Source organism: Bos indicus, chromosome 9, assembly GCF_029378745.1.
Source record: "Bos indicus isolate NIAB-ARS_2022 breed Sahiwal x Tharparkar chromosome 9, NIAB-ARS_B.indTharparkar_mat_pri_1.0, whole genome shotgun sequence".
Classification (NCBI taxonomy): Eukaryota; Metazoa; Chordata; class Mammalia; order Artiodactyla; family Bovidae; genus Bos; species Bos indicus.
The window spans coordinates 101,036,690-101,060,171 of record NC_091768.1 but is presented as its reverse complement, the minus strand read 5'-3'; the positions used below and the strand labels follow the sequence as shown (position 1 = coordinate 101,060,171).

The 23,482-nt window shown below is 43.2% G+C and overlaps 1 protein-coding gene across 1 annotated transcript in view; it reads left to right on the top strand.

Annotated features, from left to right (window-relative positions):
- Window positions 1-23,482, top strand: part of PDE10A (phosphodiesterase 10A) — a 268,184-nt gene that overhangs the window by 148,673 nt on the left and 96,029 nt on the right. The window contains 1 exon segment of the mRNA XM_070796500.1: window positions 11,249-11,277. Within this exon segment, the coding sequence (XP_070652601.1) occupies window positions 11,249-11,277 (29 nt within the window).

Genomic DNA, 23,482 nt, shown 5'->3' with positions numbered 1-23,482 from the left:
CATTGCGGGCAGATTCTTTACCAGCTGAGCTACCAGGGAAGCCCAAGAATACTGGAGTGGGTAGCCTTTCCCTTCTCCAGCAGATCTTCCCGACCCTGGAATCAAACTGGGGTCTCCTGCATAGCAGGTGGATTCTTTACCAGCTAAGCTACCAGGGAACCCCTTTGTTGTCTAGAGGGGAGACTAATTTTTAAGATTCTCTTCCCCCCTCAGGCATCTTATAATGTATTTCCCCCATTAGTTTGTATTTCCTTATTTTACAATATATAATTTTTTACTCAGACTCTATTCATTAAACATCCTTTGATGTAATAAAGTGAAGTAGCATCAGTTGTTTATTCTAAATTTCAAAATTTTATCCATAGTGCTAATTTTTATTGCTTTGAAATGCAACAAAACTAGATCTTTAATATTTTGCTCCCTCCTCTGATTTTATATGTATAAGTAGTGCTTCCTTTCCTTTTAAGTGAGCTTTACCCTCATTTAAAGTTCTGATGGTTTGATCCTTACATACTGCACCACCACTTCTGGAACTTTGTCAAAGTAAATCTGTGGAACAGATCTTTTAAAAATAATTGTGAAGTGTTTCATACATGTAACTGTAGGTCCATACAAACTGCTTAAATAGCTTATTGGACTTGCATGTAATGTGTTGAAAAGTCAGAGTTTTACCTGACAACAAAATGAATGACGAATATAAAGGAAGGAAGTAGCCATGTAGGGGAGTGGCTTACGTGGGCTCAGCCAGTTGATAAATTTCCCGGAATGTTATGATCCAGTTGACATCAAAGTTGGTAGCTTGAAATCAGCCATGGGTTAAGTGTTTACACCACAGAAACCAGCAAAAGCTACAAATCAGAGTTTTATGTATTTTCCTTCAGAGCTGATCAACAGTTACTTACGGAGCACTGAACTCCGTATCCGTCTACCAATGTGAGGTCACCGAGCTTGGAATTAAGAAGAGATACCCAGTAGCGCACCGTTACATAGCATTTCTGTCATAGATGCAATAGACATGGCCTCAAGGGGGCAGATCACAGTAAAATGTCATAAAATGATTAGAGAATGGTGAGTTTTCAATATTTATTACCTTTAAAATGTTTGTTTATACAATTAGGTTTTTAATAATGACTATTTTAACAACCAGCTTGCAAAATTCTTGAAAATTTAATAATTGGTTCTTTCAAGCCTGTACAAGCTGATTTTAATACATCATAGGAATATTTATAGCACAGAGATTGGAATGAACAAATTAGAGCGTACTTTCCCACAGGAGTCATTTGTTAAACTTTCACCAGCTTACCACTGGAGATAAGTCCTACAGTGATTCCGAGGTCCTCCGAAAATCAGTGAAAATTTTAGAGGTTCAGTTATCCTGGGTCATTGCTTGCAAAGTAATATGAAAATTACTACCTCATGCACCTCCCACTACAAAAGAGTTAGCATACAGCTGGTGGTCTGTTCAGGTCGGGAAGAAGCGTGTTCCAGCCCTGAGAATGTTCTCTGTCCTGTGTACTGGGCGATACAAGAGGCTGGGCTTTGGACTTAGAACCAGCGCAGTCTGCCTGTAACAGACCCGGGCCGTGAGGCGAGTGACTTCGCTTCTGGTGCCATGTGACCCGGCGTGTCCTGTGATGCAGATGTGTCAGTGATGAGAAAGACAGCTACCCGAGGGAGTGGGGAGGACATGCCTGGGCCTGAGGTCACTCATCTGGCTGTCTGTTGGTGACCTTTGCTTTCTGCTGATGGTAAATATGCAAGTTTCCCGGCAGTGGCCCACTACATTAAGGACATCCTTAAACTAAAGTGACTTTTTTTTTTTCTATGAGTCTGTGAGAGCTTTAAAAATGTTATTCAACACTTAGAGTATTTCCTTACCATTTGTGCCTGTTACCTACCATTACACACAGATATCTGTGTATTTTGCTATTGTATGGCACACACCACAGTGACAGTGACCGCTGGTGCCGCCTGGAGTTGTTCTGTGATCTGGGCGGCCGCAGGCGGCTTTACAAAACAGGTGTCAATCCAGCTGTTCCCGGACAAAAGGTGATACTTTGAAAAAGTGATTCAGCTCTTGGAATAGCTCAGCATCACTTACATTTGTTATCCTATATTCAAATGAAAGGTCTTTGATGACTCTTATGTGTGGATTTCAGACAAATACCACGAAAATAATGACATCAGCCACATCTATAGGCTCATTCACTGTAAAACAGAATTTCAGTTTTGAAGATGTTTGCGACTATCTTTAATGGTTACTTTATCCCTGCAGACAGGACTGCACTATGAGTACTTGGGCTGACTTCTCATGCAGCAGGCATCCGGCAGCACCCCCTGAACATTTTATCACTTTCTCAGCCACTGTGGGTGCTTCTGTAGTCAATACAATAACATTAACTTACCCTCAAGTCAGTGGCTGTGACATTTCTAGTATGAAAAGCTCTTACAAGCAATTTGGGGCTTTTAAAGGGGCACCATGTCTACATTTAAAATATTCAATTCTTTTCTCTTTATACACTGAATGATTGGTCTCAAAATAACCTTGCAGCTTAACTGGTACCACAGTACTGTTGGCAAATGTTCTGTTGCATAAGGAGGATCAGTTCAGTTCAGTTCAGTCGCTCAGTCCTGTCCGACTCTTTGCGACCCCATGAATCGCAGCACGCCAGGCCTCCCTGTCCATCACCATCTCCCAGAGTTCACTCAAATTCAGGTCCATTGAGTCGGTGATGTCATCCAGCCATCTCATCCTCTGTCGTCCCCTTCTCCTCCTGCCCCCAATCCCTCCCAGCATCAGAATCTTTTCCAATGAGTCAACTCTTCGCATGAGGTGGCCAAAGTACTGGAGTTTCAGCTTCAGCATCATTCCTTCCAAAGAAATCCCAGGGCTGATCTCCTTTAGAATGGACTGGTTGGATCTCCTTGCAGTCCAAGGGACTCTCAAGAGTCTTCTCCAACACCACAGTTCAAAAGCATCAATTCTTCGGCACTCAGCTTTCTTCATAGTCCAACTCTCACATCCTACATGACCATTGGAAAAACCATAGCCTTGACTAAATGGACCTTTGTTGGCAAAGTAATGTCTCTGCTTTTCAATATGCTGTCTAGGTTGGTCATAACTTTTCTTCCAAGGAGTAAGTGTCTTTTAATTTCATGGCTGCAGTCACCATCTGCAGTGATTTTGGAGCCCCAAAAAATAAAGTCTGACACTGTTTCCACTGTTTCCCCACCTATTTCCCATGAAGGGATGGGACCAGATGCCACGGTCTTAGTTTTCTGAATGTTGAGCTTTAAGCCAACTTTTTCACTCTCCACTTTCACTTTCATCAAGAGGCTTTTTAGTTCCTCTTCACTTTCTGCCATAAGGGTGGTGTCATCTGCATATCTGAGGTTATTGATATTTCTCCCGGCAGTCTTGATTCCAGCTTGTGCTTCTTCCAGCCCAGCGTTTCTTATGATGTACTCTGCATATAAGTTAAATAAGCAGGGTGACAATATACAGCCTTGACGTACTCCTTTTCCTATTTGGAACCAGTCTGTTGTTCCATGTCCAGTTCTAACTGTTGCTTCCTGACCTGCTGCTACTGCTGCTAAGTCACTTCAGTCATGTCCAACTCAGTGCGACCCCATAGATAGCAGCCCACCAGGCTCCCCCATCCCTGGGATTCTCCAGGCAAGAACACTGGAGTGGGTTGCCATTTCCTTCTCCTTCCTGACCTGCAGGATAAGGTAAATTATTAAAGCCAAAAGAGTGATCTTTTATCCTTTTTTTTTTTTTTTTTACAGTTTCACCCTGTTCCTTTGGAGTAGATTCCTCCCTCCCATGAGTTGGAGAATCTTCTCATAAGTCAGTTTCATCTTTTTCAGTGTCTTTAGACATAAACGGTGCAGCTGTAGGTTGAGAAAATGAGTCAACTAAGCTCCCCTTTTTAAAGGCTAATGACCTATCCTTAAATATAAGAAAATATACTATGTATGAATTTTGTTTTTAGGATAAAATAATTAAAATATTAAATTCTAAATAATAATAGTTTGGGGTGAAGTGTACATTTTTCTGTGTTTGTGTAGGTGCAAAGAACTTGGGAATCCAAAGTAGCTATTTATCAGATGTTATTGAAGTTGCAGAGGCTGGAGCAGGGGTGTCCAAAGGCCGCAGATGCAAGTGCTGCAGAGCACTGAGAACATGAAGAGCCTCTGAAGGCTCACATACTGATATCTTAAAGCAGTGACCTTAAAACATTTTAGAAAATATTAGGATACAATGGATGCATTCTATGTACTGTAGGAGCATTATGTAGCCTCTGAAAAATACAATGTATATTTGTGAAAAAATAAGAAATAAGTGAGTTGGATTTTAGTGTTATTATGAAAATAGTCTACTCGTGAGCCCTCTGAATGGTCTCTGGGATGGGATGCCAGAGGCCTCTGGACCACATGTTGATAATTGCTGTTACTCAGTGAAAATGATGACATTTATCCAAAGCTGGACTTCCACCTATGACAGTGAAGAAGGTAGCAAAGTCTTTCCCCAAGAAGCAGTCATCAATTGGACAGTAATGGACAAAACCAGCCACTTTAGTCTCTGAATGTCAACCAAAGGCATACAGCAATTCGAGAGACATTCATAATTTGAAAACTGACCTGCAGTTTTCAGATAAATTCAGGTAAGAACCGTGGCTATTCATCATGTTATGGCCCAGAGCTTCTTCCGTTGCGCCCTGTCCCCTTGGTTGGAGCAGAGGCTCTGACAGCTTCTCCACAAGTTGAAAGCGTTCATTCAACTTGGAGGCGCCACCATCTTTGGAGCTTTGGAGGCCAGTGAGTGGGGGAGGGCTGGCAAATCTCAGGCTGCGCCAGCCTGAGATCTCGGCGAGACTGAGAAAGACACGCTCCTGACTGAGGACATGCACACGTTCCTGGAGAAGCTTCCGCGGTCCCCCTTGGAAAGGGCCCAGACAGCATAGAACTCGAGCAGACCTGAAGAAGGTTGGGATTCTGGGCGTTGTCCCCTTCTGCTGGACAGATCCATCAACAGTTGATGGAGAATGCAGAGCTTCCTGTTAGAAATTAGACATCTTGAATAAAGCAGACTCCTGGAAAGATAAAATCACCAAAACTGACATAACAAGAAAGAAAATCTAACAGGCCTTAGTAATTAACATATTTCCACAACCCAGAGCTTGTTCTCCCATGGCTGTACTGATGAATCGTATCAGGTGTTGTAAATGGAGTTACTACCAATCCTTCTCCAACTCTTTTCAGAAAGAGAGGAGGAAGAAAAAGTTCCCAGCTCCTTCTTTGAGTCATGTATTAACCTGATAAAAAAAAACAGACTAAAACATCACAAGACAAGCCTCCCTTGAACATACATGCAATAACCCCTAAATAAAATCAGGAAACCAAATCTAGTAACATATTAAAAATATGGTATGACCCTGTATGAATACCAGTTTGTTTAATAGCAGTAAATCAATTATTTAAACTTATTAGAGTTAACACAATTATCTTAATACAGACAAAGGTTTTGATAGAATTCAATATCCATTCATGATGAAAACCGTCAGAGAATTAGGAGATGTGAACTGTTAACTTGAGCAGTAAAAAACAGGATGTATCCAGGTTTAAGTGGAAGAACTAAATCCTTTTCCCACGGATACATGATCCTGGATGTGGAAAAATTTCAAATATTCCACAAAAAACTGCTAAACTAATGAACGTGTGAGCAAGGTCTCAGGAGACAAGGACTGATATAGGAAAAAAATCAAGACACAAAAATCAATCTGTTTCCATCTACTAGAAAGGAACAGTCAGAAATTAAGAAAATACTTTTGTTCATAATAGCCTCAAAAAATTAAAAAGTTTAGGAATAAATTTAGCAAAGAAACACAAATTTCATACACTGAAATCTATAAATCTTGCTGAGAGGGAGGAAAGAAAAGTCTGAATAAATGGAGACAGATGTCATGTTCATGGGTTGGGAGAATCAGTATTGCCAGGATGACAGTTCTCCCCAAATTAATCTATATATTCAACTCATTACCTCTCAAAATCCCGGAGGGATTTTTTAATACAAATTGAGACGTTGATTGTAAAAGGTAAAGGACCTAAAAGAGCCATAATAATTACAAAAGTAAAGTTCAGTTTTGAGGAGTTACATTACTTGGTTTCAGAACTTACTGTACTAATGGTATTTTAGCTCTGTTGTCCTGCCTTACAGATAGGTCAATGCAGCAGAATTCAGAGTCCAGGTAAAACCCTCACGTGGTCAAATGATTTTCAACAAAGATGTTGAAACAATTCCTTAGAAGGAAGCATAGTTGTTATAGAACAATTGGATATCCAGATGCAATATTTAAAAATACCCTTTTCTCACATTATAAATTAAAATTAATTTAATATAGATCATATATCTAATTGAAAGAGCTAAAGTTTTGAAATTCCTAGACAAAATAGGAAAAAAAAATATTCATGATCTTGGGTGGGCCAAAGTTATTTTATACAATACCTAAAGGAGGATCCTTAAAAAAAATTCTTTTGGAAAAATAGGCTTCATTAAAAACATATCTAGAATATATAAAGATTTGTTAAATTCAATAAGAAGATAGACAACCCAATGTATAAACAGACAACAGATTTGGATATGCATTATCCCAAAGAAGTATGCAAATGACTGGTAAGTCTTCTCAACATCATTAACTATTAGGGGAACGCAGCGAGATGTTGTACACTCACCAAGCATGAAAGAAAAAGGACAGACACTGTCCAGTACTGATGACGATGAAGATAAACGGATGTCTGTGCAATTCACTTTTGGAAAAGTAAAATGGTAATGGTGCTTTGGAAAACAATTGATCAGTTTCTAAGAAGGTTAAACTTACTTTATTAGTATTCATCAAATCTACTCCTAAGTGTCTATCCAAGAGAAAGGAAAGTGTGTCCATACAAAAGATATGTATCCAGTAGTTCCTAGGGGGCATTGTTCAGAATAGCTCCAGTCAAAAACAATTAAAATGTCTATTAGCTGGCAAATGGCTAAAATGTGATACACCCATATAATAGGAATACTATTTGATAATAAGAAATACTGATACATGTTCTAACATGGATGAACCTCAAAATATTGTGCCATGTGGAAGAAGCCAGATACAGCTAGTTCTGTATTGTGTGATTCCACTTATTTGAAATGCCCAGAAAAGGTGAGTGTTTGAGAACAGAGACGGCCCTGATGTGACTGGCTGTGGTGGGAACAGGGGTTGAATGTAAAGGGACATAAGGGGACTTGGGGGGTGGAGGGTCTAAACTGGATTGGTGAGAGCCCGTCACACCTCTGTAAATCGACTGGAATCACTGAGTTGTATACTTATCATGGGTTAATTTTATGGCATGTAAATTGGGCTTTAGTAAAGCTGCTAATGAAAAATCAATATCACTGCATATGTCTTAAAGTAGCTACTTTTAAACACACTGACCATATTTTTACAAACATTTCTTAGAGAAAATGTGACCTCAATTTTTTCACAGATCTACATTTTAAGATGCAGATTTACAGATGACCACTAGGCCTGTTGAGGGGAAGTAAGGGGAAGTACTTACTTCCAGCAAGTACTTATTTTTGAGTTAAGTACTCATTGGAAAAGACCCTCATGCTGATTGAGCGCAGGAGGAGAAGGGGACAACAGTGGATGAGATGCTTGGATGGCACCACCGACTCGATGCGCGGGAGTGTGAGCAAACGTGGGAGAGAGAGGAGGACAGGGAAGCCTGGCATGCGGTAGTCCACGGGGTCACAGAGAGTCGGACGTGACTTAGCAACTGAACAACAACAACTGACCCGCATATAGGTTTCTCAAGAGGCAGGTCAGGTGGTCTGGTATTCCCATCTCTTTCAGAATTTTCCACAGTTTATTGTGATCCACACAATCAAAGGCTTTGGCATAGTTAATAAAGCAGAAATAGATGTTTTTCTGGAACTCTCTTGCTTTTTCCATGATCCAGCGGATGTTGGCAATTTGATCTCTGGTTCCTCTGCCTTTTCTAAAACCAGCTTGAACATCTGGAAGTTCACAGTTCACGTATTGCTGCACTTCAGACTTAGAGGCCGTCAAAGGCAGTCAGACTTTTTGCCCAGAGTTATGACAGCAAGTGAGCCGCGGCCGGGCTCCCGAGCCCTGCGCGCACTGAGCCTCCTGCCGAGCTGCCTCTGGGGCGCCCCGCTCCGGCCGCTCCACCGCGCAGCACTCACCCGGACCGTGTCTTCAGGGTGCTGGCCGTTTCCTTGGGCAAGAGAGCTCGATGGAACTTCCAAATGCAGGAAGCAGGAAGCCAGGTTCCCTTATCCTAACCAGTTCACTGCGCTCATTAATCCCCTCAGCTGAATTGCTGAATTCCCTAAATGTAATGGACTTGACATTCAGTTAGCAGAAACTGTTTGGCTTCCGAGTCTGAAGAAGACGTAGAAGATAGAGTCTTAAGTCTGTGCACAAGGTGAAAAAGCCAGATGTTAGGCTGTAGATAGCACTTTCCTTTCACATACCTTAAACTGGCCATCAAACAAAAGAGGAGTTGGTTTGTATAAATACTAGCAGCAGAGCATCCTTTGCACGCTCGAGTTGGAGAAGCACTCGGCAGAACCGACGGAAAAAGTGAAGCGGACGTGTATATGCAGACGTCCGAATGTCTGGACATTCGAGCTCTTCTTCCCTTGAACTAACTTCCGAGTCCCGGTGATGACTGGACAGTGGACGGCCCCCGAGGGTCGCAGCCTGGACGCCCCGCTTAGTGCTGCAGTCAGCGTGTGCGCATGAGTGCTACCTGCCGGCGCCCGTGCGTTAATCACCCTTCACTTTTGACCCCCGTTTACTGAACTTCTTCGATAAAAATCTAAAAGAGTTAGAAATGTATCTGTCTCTGCAACTTTATAATCTGTTAATTTGTTGTGATGATTAAGTCAAATAGTTCCATCTTCAGAGAGCTTTAGAAAAGAATAAGAGGTTAGGAGTTAAGGAATAAGTGAAATTTTTTTAATCAAGTGACTTCAGTATATAACATAAAGTCTATGTTTTCCCTATAACATGGTTACATTCTTACGGAAATCAGATGTAATATTCAAATCATTATGGAACAAATATAACAAAAATGTATAAGAAATATGTGTTAACAGGTAATACAAGAATAGCTACTGTTTACTGAACACGTACTATCTGATAGCTCCAAGCTTGCTAATTCTGAAAAAGTCCCCAGGTAGAGGCAGTGTGCGTGCATGCTAGGCCGCTTCAGCTGTGTCTGACTCTTTGCGACCCTATGGACTGCATGCCAGGCTCTTCTGTTGGTGGGATTCTTCAAGCAAGAATACTAGAATGGGCTGCCATGCCCTCCTCCAGGGCATCTTCCCAACCCAGGGATCTAACCCGAGTGTCTCGTGTCTCTTGTATTAGCAGGTGGGTTCTTTACCTCTAGCACCACCTGGGAAGCCCTTTGATGTCTAATTTACTATAAATTCTGAAGCATCCAAGGGGCATGATCAGTTCAGTTCAGTTCAGTCACTCAGTCATGTGTGACTTTTTGCGACCCCATGAACTGCAGCATGCCAGGCTTCCCTGTCCATCACCAACTCCCGGAGCTTGCTCAAACTTATGTCCATTGAATTGGTGATGCCATCCAACCATCTCATCCTCTGTCGTCCCCTTCTCCTCCCACCTTCAATCTTTCCCAGCATCAGGGTCTTTTCCAGTGAGTCAGTTCTTTGCATCAGGTGGTCAAAGTATTGAAGTTTCAGCTTCAGTATCGTCCTTCCAATGAATATTCAGGACTGATCTCCTTTAGGATGGACTGGTTGGATCTCCTTGCAGTCCAAGGGACTCTCAAGAGTCTTCTCCAACACCACAGTTCAAAAGCATCAATTCTTTGGTGCTCAGCTTTCTTTATAGTCCAACTCTCACATCCATACCTGACCACTGGAATGATAGATGGTGACGGATGGAATATTTTTGAAAGATAAACTGGGTGGGTCAGTGTGTGTGTGTGTGTGTGTGTGTGTGTGTGTGTGTACATGATTTCCAGGGCAGATACGGAATTCAGGGATCAGCTTAGAGGCTACTGGTTGATATGTGCTTTGGGACTGTACTTAATATTATTTGTGGAAATGGGTGGTAAACCGTAAATCTAAAAAAGATTAGAAAAAAAGAGGAAATGCCAGGACTCAGTGGTTTAGTTAATAAGAATGTTGAAGGAGAAAGAAGAATCAGTGCCCTGTCTGGACCCGTGGGACACGCCTTTGTCGGTGTTAAGGTAGATGAGGCTGTGCTCTGGTGTGGTATAGAACACGTTAGAAACTTGGTGTGTGAAGTGTGTACTGATGGGGGTAGTAAGACAGGTTTCCTTGCTACAAGGCCCAAGAAGGCAGCAGCGGTAAAGGCTGCCTCCCAATGAGGGGTCTGGAGAGGGGTCTCCAGCCCCCACCCGCATCCTCTGGAAGGGCCACGTCAGCACATTTTCTCTGGGTCAGAACTAGCTCCCGGGCACGGGTGCTCACAGCCGGCGGACCTAAAGTGGTGCCTTGGCCGGTTTGTTTCTCATACCCTGTTGGTTACACAGGCATAGTCTGGCCATGTAGCCAGCCTCGCAGGGAGAGCCTGTCAGAGGGCCTCACCTAGACCAGGCAACCCGTCAGTCTTATTACCAGAAAGCAGTGCTGCCCTGCTGGTGGAGACAAGCCCGCCGCCTCCCGGGTCCGTGATGCCGAGCAGCCTGTTGGCGGGAGTGGTCTATGCCTTCACCAGGCTGTGCAGACACAGCTGTCATGTCAGCAAACGCGGAATGCTGGCACCTGCCCGACAGCACAAGTGCGAATGGCCTTTTGAGACATTCGTGCTGATTGTGTCATTTAGAATATTGCAAATACTACAGTCTCATTTTTAGGCATATGTATTGGTTAAGATACAGTGTAGCCATGTTTTCAGGCATTACTATTTGAAAATCTCTAAAAAGGTAATCATGAAAATGATCAACAAGCTGTGGTGTTATTTCATTTCCCTCCAAAATTGCTACATACATACATCTAACTCTAAATATATTATGTTTCTTTACCTTACAGAGGTTTAAAACCAAATTTTTAGACATTGCAAGAGGAAGCATTGCAAATACCCTTCTGGTTTCCAGAGACTGAATGACATGTTCTATGTTTTTCAGAAACTACCCAGAGCTTCTAACATTATTTTTTTTTCTCCCTCCCTTCTTCATCCCCCAGATGAATCAGCTCCTAAGGAAGTCAGCAGGGTAAGTAATGTGAATATAATTTTTTTTACCACAATATAGAAAGTACATTCTTTTGCATATTTTTTCAGTGCTCTAACACGCTAAAGTGTTAGAAAAATAATTACAAAACTGAGTGCCCTCTCCAAAGCGTCACTCGTGAGCGTGGAGTGAAGCCAGTGGGGAGAGAGGTGTCAAAGCAGAGGGCTCAAACTGATCACAGCGAGCAGATGTGCCCCGCGCGGCCTGCACGTGCTCAAGAGCTTTCTGCTGCCAACAGTCAGAGGCTGAGCGAGTGCATGTTAAGACGGGATTTCTGGCTTCTCTTGAAACACCGGAAGGTGAGGCCGCGCCTCTGCGGCGTTCCCAGGTGGGGACAGGTGCTCCGGCCACCACTTCATGGCCCCTGCCCAGTGGCTTCGTGCTGCCTGGCCGGCCCTGCCTGCGAGTTCATGCACCTTCACTCTGCGAGAGCAAAAGGTGACTCCGCCTGGATCGAGGGCGTGACTTTCGTCAGTACTTTCACAAATGTTAAATACACTGTTTTCACACCCAAGAGAAATGCTTTAAGAGACTTAGCAAATTTAAGAGCTTGTGGGGTGTGGTATCAAAAGCTGTTACAAAATGATAATTCTGTGATTACACATAAAATGGATCTTATAATTCTGTATCCTGTTGACAGATAAAGATCTTAATAGGTGGAATCAGTGTTGAAAATAATCAGTCAGAATTATACCTGATACAGCTTTGTGTAAGTGATCACTGTATCATATGATAGAAACTGAAGTACTGTTAATCAGAGTCACATATTCAGATACATTCCTTTATTCTGTATTATCTGAAGAAATGAATCTTTAAAATGACCAGGGCTATTGCTGGAGACCGGGCAGGGTTCCCCCTGCCCATCGCAACCTAACAGACTTAAGATTCTGGAAGTCTCAGGGTTTTCCTGGGTTTGGCACTATTAGCTTCGCGTCTTCTGGGCTCGCAGTTGGAACGTTCCCAAGTCTGAGTGTTTCAGCGTATATCAGGGGCAGAGAGATCAGCCTGGAATTTTTACAGCTACTGAGAGCAGCAGAAACGGCTGAAAGCAATGTGTGAGGATAACAGAGGATCCTCACGAGTGGACCTGGACTGTCATGAGATACTGAGGTGTTGGTATTGGTAAAGCCACTATCTCAGAGCTCCGAGGTGGTACCACCTGTTTATACATCAAGAACAGTACGGAAAAAGCTGCAATACAACTTAGCCATCACATTCTTGTTGTAGAAGAGCTTTCATTCATAGTGAATCCCTAACCTCAACTTAGCCTTTAGAAGCCTGGAAAGGTTTTAGATATTGCTGTTCTGAAGGGAAGTGGGAAAGAGATGCCCCAGGAGGTGGTTCCAACCCGCCTGCATGCCTTCCTTCCGTCCTGTTCCGTTGGCAGCGGAGTGGACAGCGGTCCTCCTGCTCCCTGCTGATGTCACTGCCCTGACTCTGCTCGCCCGTTTAGTGGGCTACCTTCCAGTGTCCCCCCGTTTAAAGCTTTTATACCACAGTGTCTGTCATCAGTGAGTTTGTTGCTGCAGTCCACGCTTTCAGTTATTCTTGCCAGGCTCTATTTGGGGAAAATAGCTGTGTGAACAAAGAAGAGTCCTTTTGGTTGAATGCATCTTTGCATAGTTTAATTTTGCAAAATATCGCCACCAGGCATTGTGGGTGCAGATGGCGGCGTACGTCGTATAACAGTGCCTCCTGCTGGGTGAGCGGAGAGGAGACGCAGACGACATGGCGTGCCGTCTTTAAGGCCATGAGAAGTGAGGAGCGGCTATACACAGTGCTTTTCTTCTTTGCTATTGTTTTATAAGATTCTCCTATTTTATGCCAGATTTAGAGAAATGCATCTCCAGCTGAGAAGTGCTAAATACATGAGCTGATGATCTAGAAGAGTATCGGTTGCCAGGATCTTTACGTGTTTTTTTTTTTTCCTGAGTGTACTCCAGATCTCGGTCAGTTCTGATATTCAGAATTTACTTTATAAAATGGCATACCAATGTTTTAAGTTAAAGTGAGACTTAGAAATACCTTGTGCAACCTTGGGGATCAAACTAGTCAGTCCATCCTAAAGGAAACCAGTCCTGAATATTCATTGGAAGAACTGATGCTAAAGCTGAAACTCCAAAGCTTTAGCTACCTGATGTGGAGAACTGACTCGTTGGAAAAGACCCTGATGCTGGGAAAGACTGAAGGCAAGAGGAGAAGGGGATGACAGAGGATGAGATGGTTGGATGGCATCACTGACTTGATGGACATGAGTTTGAGCAAACTCTGGGAGAGAGTGAAGGACAGGGAAGCCTGGTGTGCTGCAGGCCATGGCATTGCAAAGAGTTGGATATGACTTAGTGACTGAACAATGAACAACAAAGTGTTTGGTAGAATTTACTAGTAAAGCCATCAGGTCCAGGGCTTTTCTTGGTCAAGTTATTTTTCTTTTGATTCAATCTCCTCCTAGTTATGAGTCTCTTCAGATTTTCTTTTTCTTCACTGTTTAATCTTGGTGTGCTTTATATATCTCAGTTCAGTTCAGTCGCTCAGTCGTGTCCTACTCTTTGCCACCCCATGGACTGCAGCACTCCAGGCTTCCCTGTCCATCACCAACTCCCACAGCTTACTCAGACTCATGCCCATCAAATCAATGATGCTATCCAATCAATATCAAAACTTACCAAGTTCTGGAGTATATTTAGAACAACAACAAAAAAAGCTTACAGATTGTGGCAACTGACACTTGTCTAGGTCATCAGCTCATGTATTTAGCGTTTCTCAACTTACATTTCTAGGAGATAGTGAAGGACAGGAAAGGCTGGAGCGCTGCAGTCCATGGAGTTGCAAAGAGTCAGACGTGACTTAGCGACTGAACAACAACAAGTGCAACCTTTAGGTGGATGGTGACTGGTCACAGGGCACATCCACTGTCGAGAGCTTGCTCTCCAGGGAGGCAGATTCTTACTCTCCAGGCAGTTCTGATTGTTGTGAGATACGTTGCACTGGGAGCCAAACAGACTCTCCTTAACTGCTATCTGCTAGCATTGTTTTGACTTTTGTAGCAACTCAAAAAAGGCTGGTATGTACAGGCTGCTCCACATGCTGCTGCTGCTGCTAAGTCACTTCAGTCGTGTCCGACTCTGTGCGACCCCATGGACGGCAGCCCACCAGGCTGCCCCGTCCCTGGGATTCTCCAGGCAAGAACACTGGAGTGGGTTGCCATTTCCTTCTCCAATGCATGCAAGTGAAAAGTGAAAGTGAAGTCACTCAGTCATGTCCGACTCAGCGACCCCATGGACTGCAGCCTACCAGGCTCCTCCATCCATGGGATTTTCCAAGCAAGAGTACTGGAGTGGGTCACCATTGCCTTCTCCGATCCACATGAGAACTCCTCAAATAGAGGGACTGCATTCTGTCTTTCCAAGGGAAACACACTCACTCAGGTTTTTCCCATACATCTCCTTAGGGTTGGGTTGACATTCTGACAAAGCCCACTGTGTTGTCAGTATATTTTTAGAAGGTGGCAGCTCTGGCACGACATTGTAGACCAACTGTGGCTTGACTCCTGATAACACAGGGTAGGCCAGGTAGTTCTTATCAGCTCTGTGTCTGTAATAGGATTTAGGGAGAATCAACTTTTCAAAGAAACTGCAGGACATTTATGGTTCTTGATCTTTGGTACACTAAGATATTTTTGACATGTAGTCAAGTCAGATCAGTGAGACTTCGGTGCTTTCTCCTCCTCTTCTTCCTCTCTTGGTCCTTCCCTCCCCGCCTCCCTCCTCCTCCCTACTTCTATTCCAGAGACAGATACTTAGTGAGCATTTGTGTGCCAGGCATTGCTCTAGGTTCTAGGAATACAGTGCAGAATGGCACCCCAGTTCTCATAGTATGGGAAGCGGTGGTGGAGACAGTTGAAAATTTTTTTAAATGACAAATGCATAGAATAAATAAATACCTAGAAAGCAGAATGATCCAATGGAGAGTGATGGTGGGTTAGGAATGGGGCTACTCTAGAGACAAGGCCAGGGAAGAAGACGGGCTGCGGGTTTGAGTGTGTAGCCAGTGATGCCTTCCAGGTAACTGGGAAGACATTACAGGGGGTGGAGGAAGGAGACCTGCTGAAAGCTGGGGGACGTGCACTGTGGCAGAGGCGCAGCCAGCACAGGCCCTGGGCAGGGAGGCCACGTCGCAGAATGCAGGCACTCGGGCCAGGACTGAGAGTGGGGGACAGAGCCCTGGCCACAGCCGTCGGGACGGGGCCTCTAAGGATGCGTGTCAGTCAGAGCCTCTAGTCAGTACAATTAGTCTTTTCTTTTACTATTATTATTCTTGATGTAAGTGGCTCCAGCTTATAAATCAGAAAGATTTCTGACAAGAAAAAGGAGAGAAAACATCAAGAGAAAAAAAAATATTTGGGTGCTGAGTACTCAAATATGACAAATTTAACCAGCTCTAGAATTCTTGGGGGCTTCCCTGGTGGCTCAGTGGTAAAGAATCTGCCTGCAGTGCAGGAGATGCAGGCTCGATTCTGGGTCGGCAAGATCCCTTGGAGAAGGAAATGGCAACCCACTCCAGTGTTCTTGCCTGGAAAATTCTATGGAGAGAGGAGAATCCTTGGGTACTGTCTTGGCCCCTCAGAATGTTATCAATATGTTTCAGTATAGTCTTAATTTTCATTTAGCAGTCTTAGTCTTATGAAATATGTGCTGAAGAAGAACGCTAAGATCTGAGATTACTTGGTGAAAAGACGTAAGTATTTTATAATACATACTACAGGTTGATAAGTTGGTTTATCAAATTATTGTTCCAGTTAAGATTTCATTCTAACCCAATTTAATTAGCAGTCATATCTCTTCTCATGTGTCAATGGCATGATGTTGTTTTACTGTTTTCATTTAAAGGAAATAAACACATTGCCACTTGTTAGCTTTGTTTCCTTTTGTGTGAACTGCGTCTAAGTTTCACGTGTGATACATTCAAAAGAACTTCTCTGGAACAGTGTAGATCGCACAGATCTGAATTTGTGCTTTGCCAGTGTTTATCTTGGTGACCTTTTAAAATGACCTTTAAAAACCTCAAATGTGAAATGGGAATAAAATCTACCAAACCTGAGGTATGCAGTCAAAAGAAGATGAAAATGCATAGTCTTTTATTCAGTTTTGGAATACCAAAAATAAAATTTTTAAAAGCAGAGGGAATTAATGAGAAGAAATTAATGGCCCACAATTTAAAATATAGGTTTAATTAATAATGCAAAAGATATTTTTTTAAACAGATCAATAAAGTAGACGGTTTTGGCAATCTATTCAAGAAATAAGAAAATAGCAAACATTAGGGGATGAGAAAGGGAAGATAACTATAGGCAAAAAGGAGATTATTAATAATTTAATAAGGAATCATATTAATATATACTAATGCATTTGAAAATTTAGACATAATGGCCAATATTAAGGAAATTATAAATTATTAAAGTTTATTGAAGGAAAGTTAAGAAAACTAAATATCTTGTTAACCAGTGAAAAAAACTGAAAAGTTGGTAAAAGTCCCCTTACAATGCATGATGCTTAAAAGTTTTTACTGGATGAGTCCTCCAGACATGAAAAAGGAGAAAATTTCTACATAATATAAAGTATGTATTTCAAAAGCTAAGAAGATAATTTATCTCAGGAGGGAAGTTTATTCCTAAAACAAAAAGCATTCTACAAGATAGAACACATATTGACCAGTGTGCAGACGTAAGTGTGGGAATCTTAAGTACATAAATACAGCAGCACTCCCAGTGCCAAGGGTGGTGACAAGTTGGGGGACAGTGCAGTGATCCTGGGAAGAGATGAAGCTGGTGATGATGGCGGTGCGGAGGTTTGGCAGACTGAATTCCATGCATATTTGGAAAGTAGAGTGAACAAGAACTGCCGATTAATTGGATGCTTGGTATAGAAAAAAAGACAAAAAGAGAAATGATAGCTTTGGGTTTTTGCTTGAGCAGAAGGAACGTCAAGGTTGCCAGCACTTAGATGGGGGTGTTTGCCAGAGCAGGGAGAGGGGTCACCGCTGGCTGCGGAGTCTGAGACCTTTAGTCGATTTCTAAGCTGAGATGTTGAGCAGTTAGTTGACTGTTGAGTCTGGAGTTCAGGGGAATGATCTGAGTTAGATATACAAATTTGAGAAGCCTTAGTAACAATATGGATGATTAAGAACCCCAGCATATGGGATGGTATGTGAAGTGCTGAGACTGCGTGAGCTCACCTAGGAGGGGAGTGTGGTTTGAGGAGAGAGGATGAAGCCACAGTCCTGGCACAGGGCGTTCGCAAGTCTTCGACGGAGGGGTCCTTGGGCAGGAGGTGAACCCGGGGCCTGTGCCTCCTAGAGTGGAGGAGAAACTGTCCAGGAGAGCAGTCACTGGTGTGTTAAACGCTGCCAGCATTTCAGGGAAATAAAGCCCGAGAGCTGGCATTTGGATCTGACGGCGTGGAGGCCACGGGCGACTTCAATTAGAGCTGTTCCACTGAGCGATTAAGAGTTGGGGGGCGGGGGAGGAGAAATTGCAGGCGGTAAATACATACAATTGTCTTTTGGAGTTTTGCCTTAAAAGAGAGACAAGAAAGTGTGTGGTAACTAGACAGGGAGTCAGGTGTAATTGACACGTGACCTTGATTAGTTTCAGGAGCAGAGCAGAATGATTCAGTTACGCACACACTGTGAAATGATCATCTCAACAGGCCTAGGTATCATCCGTCGCCGCGTGGTTATGAGCTGCCTCTTCCTGGCGATGAGAACTTTAAGATCTACTCCCTCAGCAACTTTCAAATATCCAGTACAGTCCTATTAATCGTAGTCACTGTGCTGTATATTATAGCCCTGAGACTTATTTTGTAACTGAAAGTTTGTATCTTTTGTCCACTTTCACCCATTTTGCTCACTCCTCACCCCTGAGATATTGTTTTTAAAATGTTTCATTTTTATTTAAAAAAAATGGAATAAACAGCAACAAATGCATACAAATGGAAATAATCCAGTGGAGAGAAAATGTGATGATTTGGGTCAGAGGGGTCACTTGGTTGCGGCCACAGTTCTTGAGTCTCAGAGGCCTCCCCCACCTTCTGCAGCCTCCCCAGCGAACTTCAGTCTTGTCCTTCACAGAAGACTCACTTTTATTCACTTTCAGTTTCTTTTCACAGCGTATTGTTTTTTAAAATAATTTTTAATTGGTTATAAGAAAAATATAACCAAAGATACGAATAGAGGAAGAAACAGAGGAGGAGAAATAAAAATTGGGATCGTCAGTACTTTTCTATGAATAAGCAGACTAGCTGGCTGTTAAGCTTCCAGTTATGTGAACCTGAACCTGAGTCAGTCTTCATTTGTGTAAAGCTGACCTTAGAAATAAAACAGTTGTTTTACCAGCAAAGTCCTTTGTGGGTTTTTGTTTTTTCAGGAATAACCGAGATTTGTAATTTGGGATAAGCATGCTATAGCAGAAGCTATACGCAAACCTAGACAAAGAAGAGGAATGCTCTTTTATAAAGGAAAAAGGGGAAGCTTGGAAGGGCTGTTGACAAGCACGGAGTCCATTGTAGGAAACTGAGAGTGTAGTGGCTTTTCATTGGCTGAGCTGTTGCTGGGTGGGGAGAAGATCTTGCGTCCTTTCCTGGGTAGTTAGGTGGTAAGGAACCTTCTTCCAGTTGGAGATGCAGGGTAGTCTCTTCCTGTTTGGGGTCTGCATGAGTGCTCCCTCTTCTGGTCTTGCCCACTCATTTAATAAGGTATCCTAAAAATAAATAAATACGGTATCCTTTATTCATTTCTGCGTCTCTTAGGGAAGGATACCTGTCAGTTTTTATTATGGTTATTAAATTTCATGATAATGCAAACCTATTTATCTGATTTTATGTCAATCTTTAGGAAGTTTCAAAGATTTAATAGTATGTTAATACTATTAAAATGTGGCTCAGTGTCAGTAAGTGAAGGTGATACACACATGACTAGAACAGGCAGTGAAATAGTGGAAGTCGCTCAGTCGTGTCCGACTCTTTGCGACCCCGTGAATCGCAACACGCCAGGCCTCCCTGTCCATCACCATCTCCCAGAGTTCACTCAGACTCATGTCCATCAAGTCGGTGATGCCATCCAGCCATCTCATCCTCTGTCGTCCCCTTCTCCTCCTGCCCCCAATCCCTCCCAGCATCAGAGTCTTTTCCAGTGAATCAACTCTTCGCACGAGGTGGCCAAAGTACTGGAGTTTCAGCTTTAGCATCATTCCTTCCAAAGAACATCCAGGGCTGATCTCCTTTAGAATGGACTGGTTGGATCTCCTTGCAGTCCAAGGGACTCCCAAGAGTCTTCTCCAACACCACAGTTCAAAAGCATCAATTCTTCGGCGCTCAGCCTTCTTCACAGTCCAACTCTCACATCCATACATGACCACTGGAAAAACCATAGCCTTGACTAGACGGACCTTTGGGATTCTCCAGGCCAGAATACTGGAGTGGGTAGCCATTCCCTTTTCCAGGGGATCTTCCCAACCCAGGGACTGAACCCAGGTCTCCCACGTTGTAGGCAGATTCTTTACCAGCTGAGTCACAAGGGAAACCCAAGAGTACTGGAGTGGGTGATCTGCCCCTTCTCCAGGGGATCTTCCTGATCCAGGAATCGAACCGGGGTCTCCTGCACTGCAGGCAGATTCTTTACCAATGGAGCTATCAGGGAAGCCCAAGAGTAGGCAGACTCTTGTAGAAATACCTGGAGTAGTTTTTCACGTTCCCTATGCCTTGCCTCCAGCTGACAGTCATGGGACTCAGGTGCTGTGACCCAGTGGAGAAGCAGACAGAAATCATGTCCTCTAAAGTCTCCCTAAGTGCAGTTCCTTTAATCAGGCTTTGGCTAAGAGGGTCTTTGGACACCTGGATATGACACTTGCAAACGAGGACCTGGAGGACAGGCAGGTCACCGCCCCATTGATTATCAACCTAACTGTAGGACTGAGAAGCCAGAGGAACGGCAGAGATGGAACGTTCCAGTCAGGTAATGTGAAATTCTGGCATTTTGAATTTGAAATAGCAAACAGCCTAACAAGGATTTAGCCCTGAAGCTGGAAAAGATTGAGGGCAGGAGGAGAAGGGGACAACAGAGGATGAAATGGTTGGATGGCATCACTGACTCGATGGACATGGGTTTGGGTGGACTCCAGGAGTCGGTGATGGACAGGGAGGCCTGGTGTGCTGCGGTTCATGGGGTCGCAAAGAGTCAGACACGACTGAGTGACTGAACTGAACTGAACAAGGATTTCTCACCCTGATGGAAGAATCACCCGCTTTCCCAAGGAATACTGGCTGGAAGCTTGCCAGCAGAGGCTGTGTTTTCCATATGGCAAAGGGAAAAAAGCTTCAGGCACTCCAACGTGAGTTTTGTGGAACTCAAAGCAAAATTTCTTACAAAGCACAGTATTCATTTTAGCTAAATTCCATTTCGCAGCTTTTGCGGCTAGTTACTAACTATAGCCATAGAAACCTTGGAAGTCTATGTGGAGGACCAGTTCTCAGCACCTTGGCTTCTGCAGAGACTGAGTGGCAGAATATCTCCTGTATAGCTGAATGCATCAATCTGCTATAAGAACATGTTTCAAGCTATTTACATACTGGAAAATGGTGGCTAAAGACTGATTTTTGTTTGCTTGTGCTAAGAATGAACCCCATAATCTTAACGATAGACACACAAACCATCTGTCTGTTATAGTTTGTTCCTGATCGGTGATAATAAAATGATATTGGTGATATATAGAAGAACACAGATCCTATTAATCACGATGATAGTGATTAAACACACTATCAAGCCATTATGATATTTTTAAAATGGGAACCGAACACATTCTTCTTTCACAAGATTCTAAATTGTTACCTGTTTTTTAAGACCATTCTTGGCAACCACAACTCTGTTTTAGAGAGTGTAGATGCTGAAAAATAATAACAGCAGAGAAACTGTATGAAGCTGCTGATCTTAGTGTCGTTTGTTCTTGGCAACAGAAGCGAAGGACAAGAAGGAGTGCTCAGTCACTCAGTCGTGTCTGACTCTCTGTGACCTCAGGGACTGTAAGCCGCCAGGCTCCTCTGTCCATGGGATTCTCCAGGCAAGAATACTGGAGTGGGGTGCCATTCCCTTTTCCAGGGGGATCTTCCTGACCCAGGGATTGAATCTGCGTCTCTTTAGTCTCCTGCACTGGCAGGCAGATTGTTCACCACAGGTGATGCCTGGGAAGCCCTGTCGCAGAATCAGAGGTGAATTAAAGTCCATTGTTTTGGGCACATTTCTTTTTTGTATGAAGCAAGAATATAGTAATGATCTAGTCAAAGAACAGTTGTGCGTAAAGTCCAGTTTCTCCTAGATCGTAGTTTATTACATTAAAGATGGCAACAGAATCATAGTGTGTTTTATTTGGGCTTCCCAGGTAGGGGTTCTCTGGTGGCTCAGATGGTAAAGAATCTGCTTGCAATGCAGGAGACTTGTCTTCCATCTCTGGGTTGGAAAGATCCCCTGGAGAAGGGTATGGCTATCTACTCCAGTATTCTTGACTGGAGAGTTCCATGGACACAGGAGCCTGGCAGGGCTACAGTCCGTGGGGTCACACAGAGTTGGACATGACTGAGCATGCATTTTTGCCATAGACATTATCACTGTTTTCTTGTATATTGCTTTCTCCCCACTGGGATTTCAATTCCATGAGTGACAGAGCCTGGTCGGATACTTACACAATAGTAGTGTTTGACACCTTGCTGAGGAAATATTTGTTTAAAAAGACTTATTTACATAATGACATTCAGAAATCCATCTACTGGGTAAAGCACTTGGATACTTCTTTTGTTTCTTTAACCTTCTCTTTATTCATCTGCTCGTGATGGCTTAATTTTTTTCTGTTAACAGTCTTAGACATATCAGAAATGTTTACTACATGAGTGATTTGAAGACATCTTATCTCATGGAGTCATTTTCCTAAATTAATTTATCATCATGAAAAGCCCTTTCATCTCTTGGACTTTTTTGCCCTAAATTACATTAGTTAAAATAATCCTTTGAAAACTTAAGTATTCTTTAGGAAAGTTAGTTTTTAAAAGGTCCTTCTAGTCAAGGCTGTGGTTTTTCCAGTAGTCATGTATGGATGTGAGAGTTGGACTATAAAGAAAGCTGAGCGCTGAAGAATTGATGCTTTCGAACTGTGGTGTTGGAGAAGACTCTTGAGAGTCCCTTGGACTGCAAGGAGATCCAACCAGTCCATCCTAAAGGAGATCAGTCCTGAATATTCTGTGGAAGGACTGATGTTGAAGCTGAAACTCCAGTACTCTGGCCACCTGATGGGAAGAGCTGACTCATTGGAAAAGACCCTGATGCTGGAAAAGATTGAAGGCAGGGAGGGGGCGACAGAGGATGAGATGGCTGGATGGCATCACTGACTCGATGGACATGAGTTTGAGGAGCTCCACGAGTTGGTGACGGACAGGGAGGCCTGGCGCGCTGCAGGTCATGGGGTCGCAGAGTCAGACACGATGGAGTGACTGAGCTGAACTGAACTGTCCTCGTGTTGAGCTGGTGACATGTTTTCAAAAGAATGTCTCCCTCATTTGTAGCATGCTCGCTTTCACCACTTTTAACATGAACTTCCTGCCTTGCCTGAGTGTAACCTGCAGTCGTTCTGTCCTCTTGTCCTGGTTGCTGCTCTTCGGCCTCCAGGTTTCTCCATCCTTTGTGGCTTTTTGTAAGATGCTTCCTCTGAGCTCCTGAAGGCTGCTGTGGAGGACTCTGAACCAGCTTCTCGTGCAGCCTTCCCTGTGCACTCAGTTAAGTGCAGGACAAGCTAGGCAGCTTCCCCTTGGTGTCAGGATGAATATCTGCTAATCCCTTGCTTGCTGTTAAGGACTTTTAAACTTTACAATAAGCATTTGCAAAGAGTCAGTGGCGCCTTCTTTCCCAGCTCTTCTTCTCCTGCAGTGCCTCTGAGGCCCACAGGTTTCCTTAACTGTTCATTGTGACTGCCCATGCTTAGTTAGAATTCTCCTGCCTGTGGTGTTTGTATGAAATAAATGACCTTTATTTATAACTTGTTTTCCCCTAAAATACCCAAATCATTTTGATAACTTTATTCTTAATATGTAACATTGAAAAAGGTTTGCCACTTTCTTGTAAAGTTAAACATACATGTACTTTTTGACCC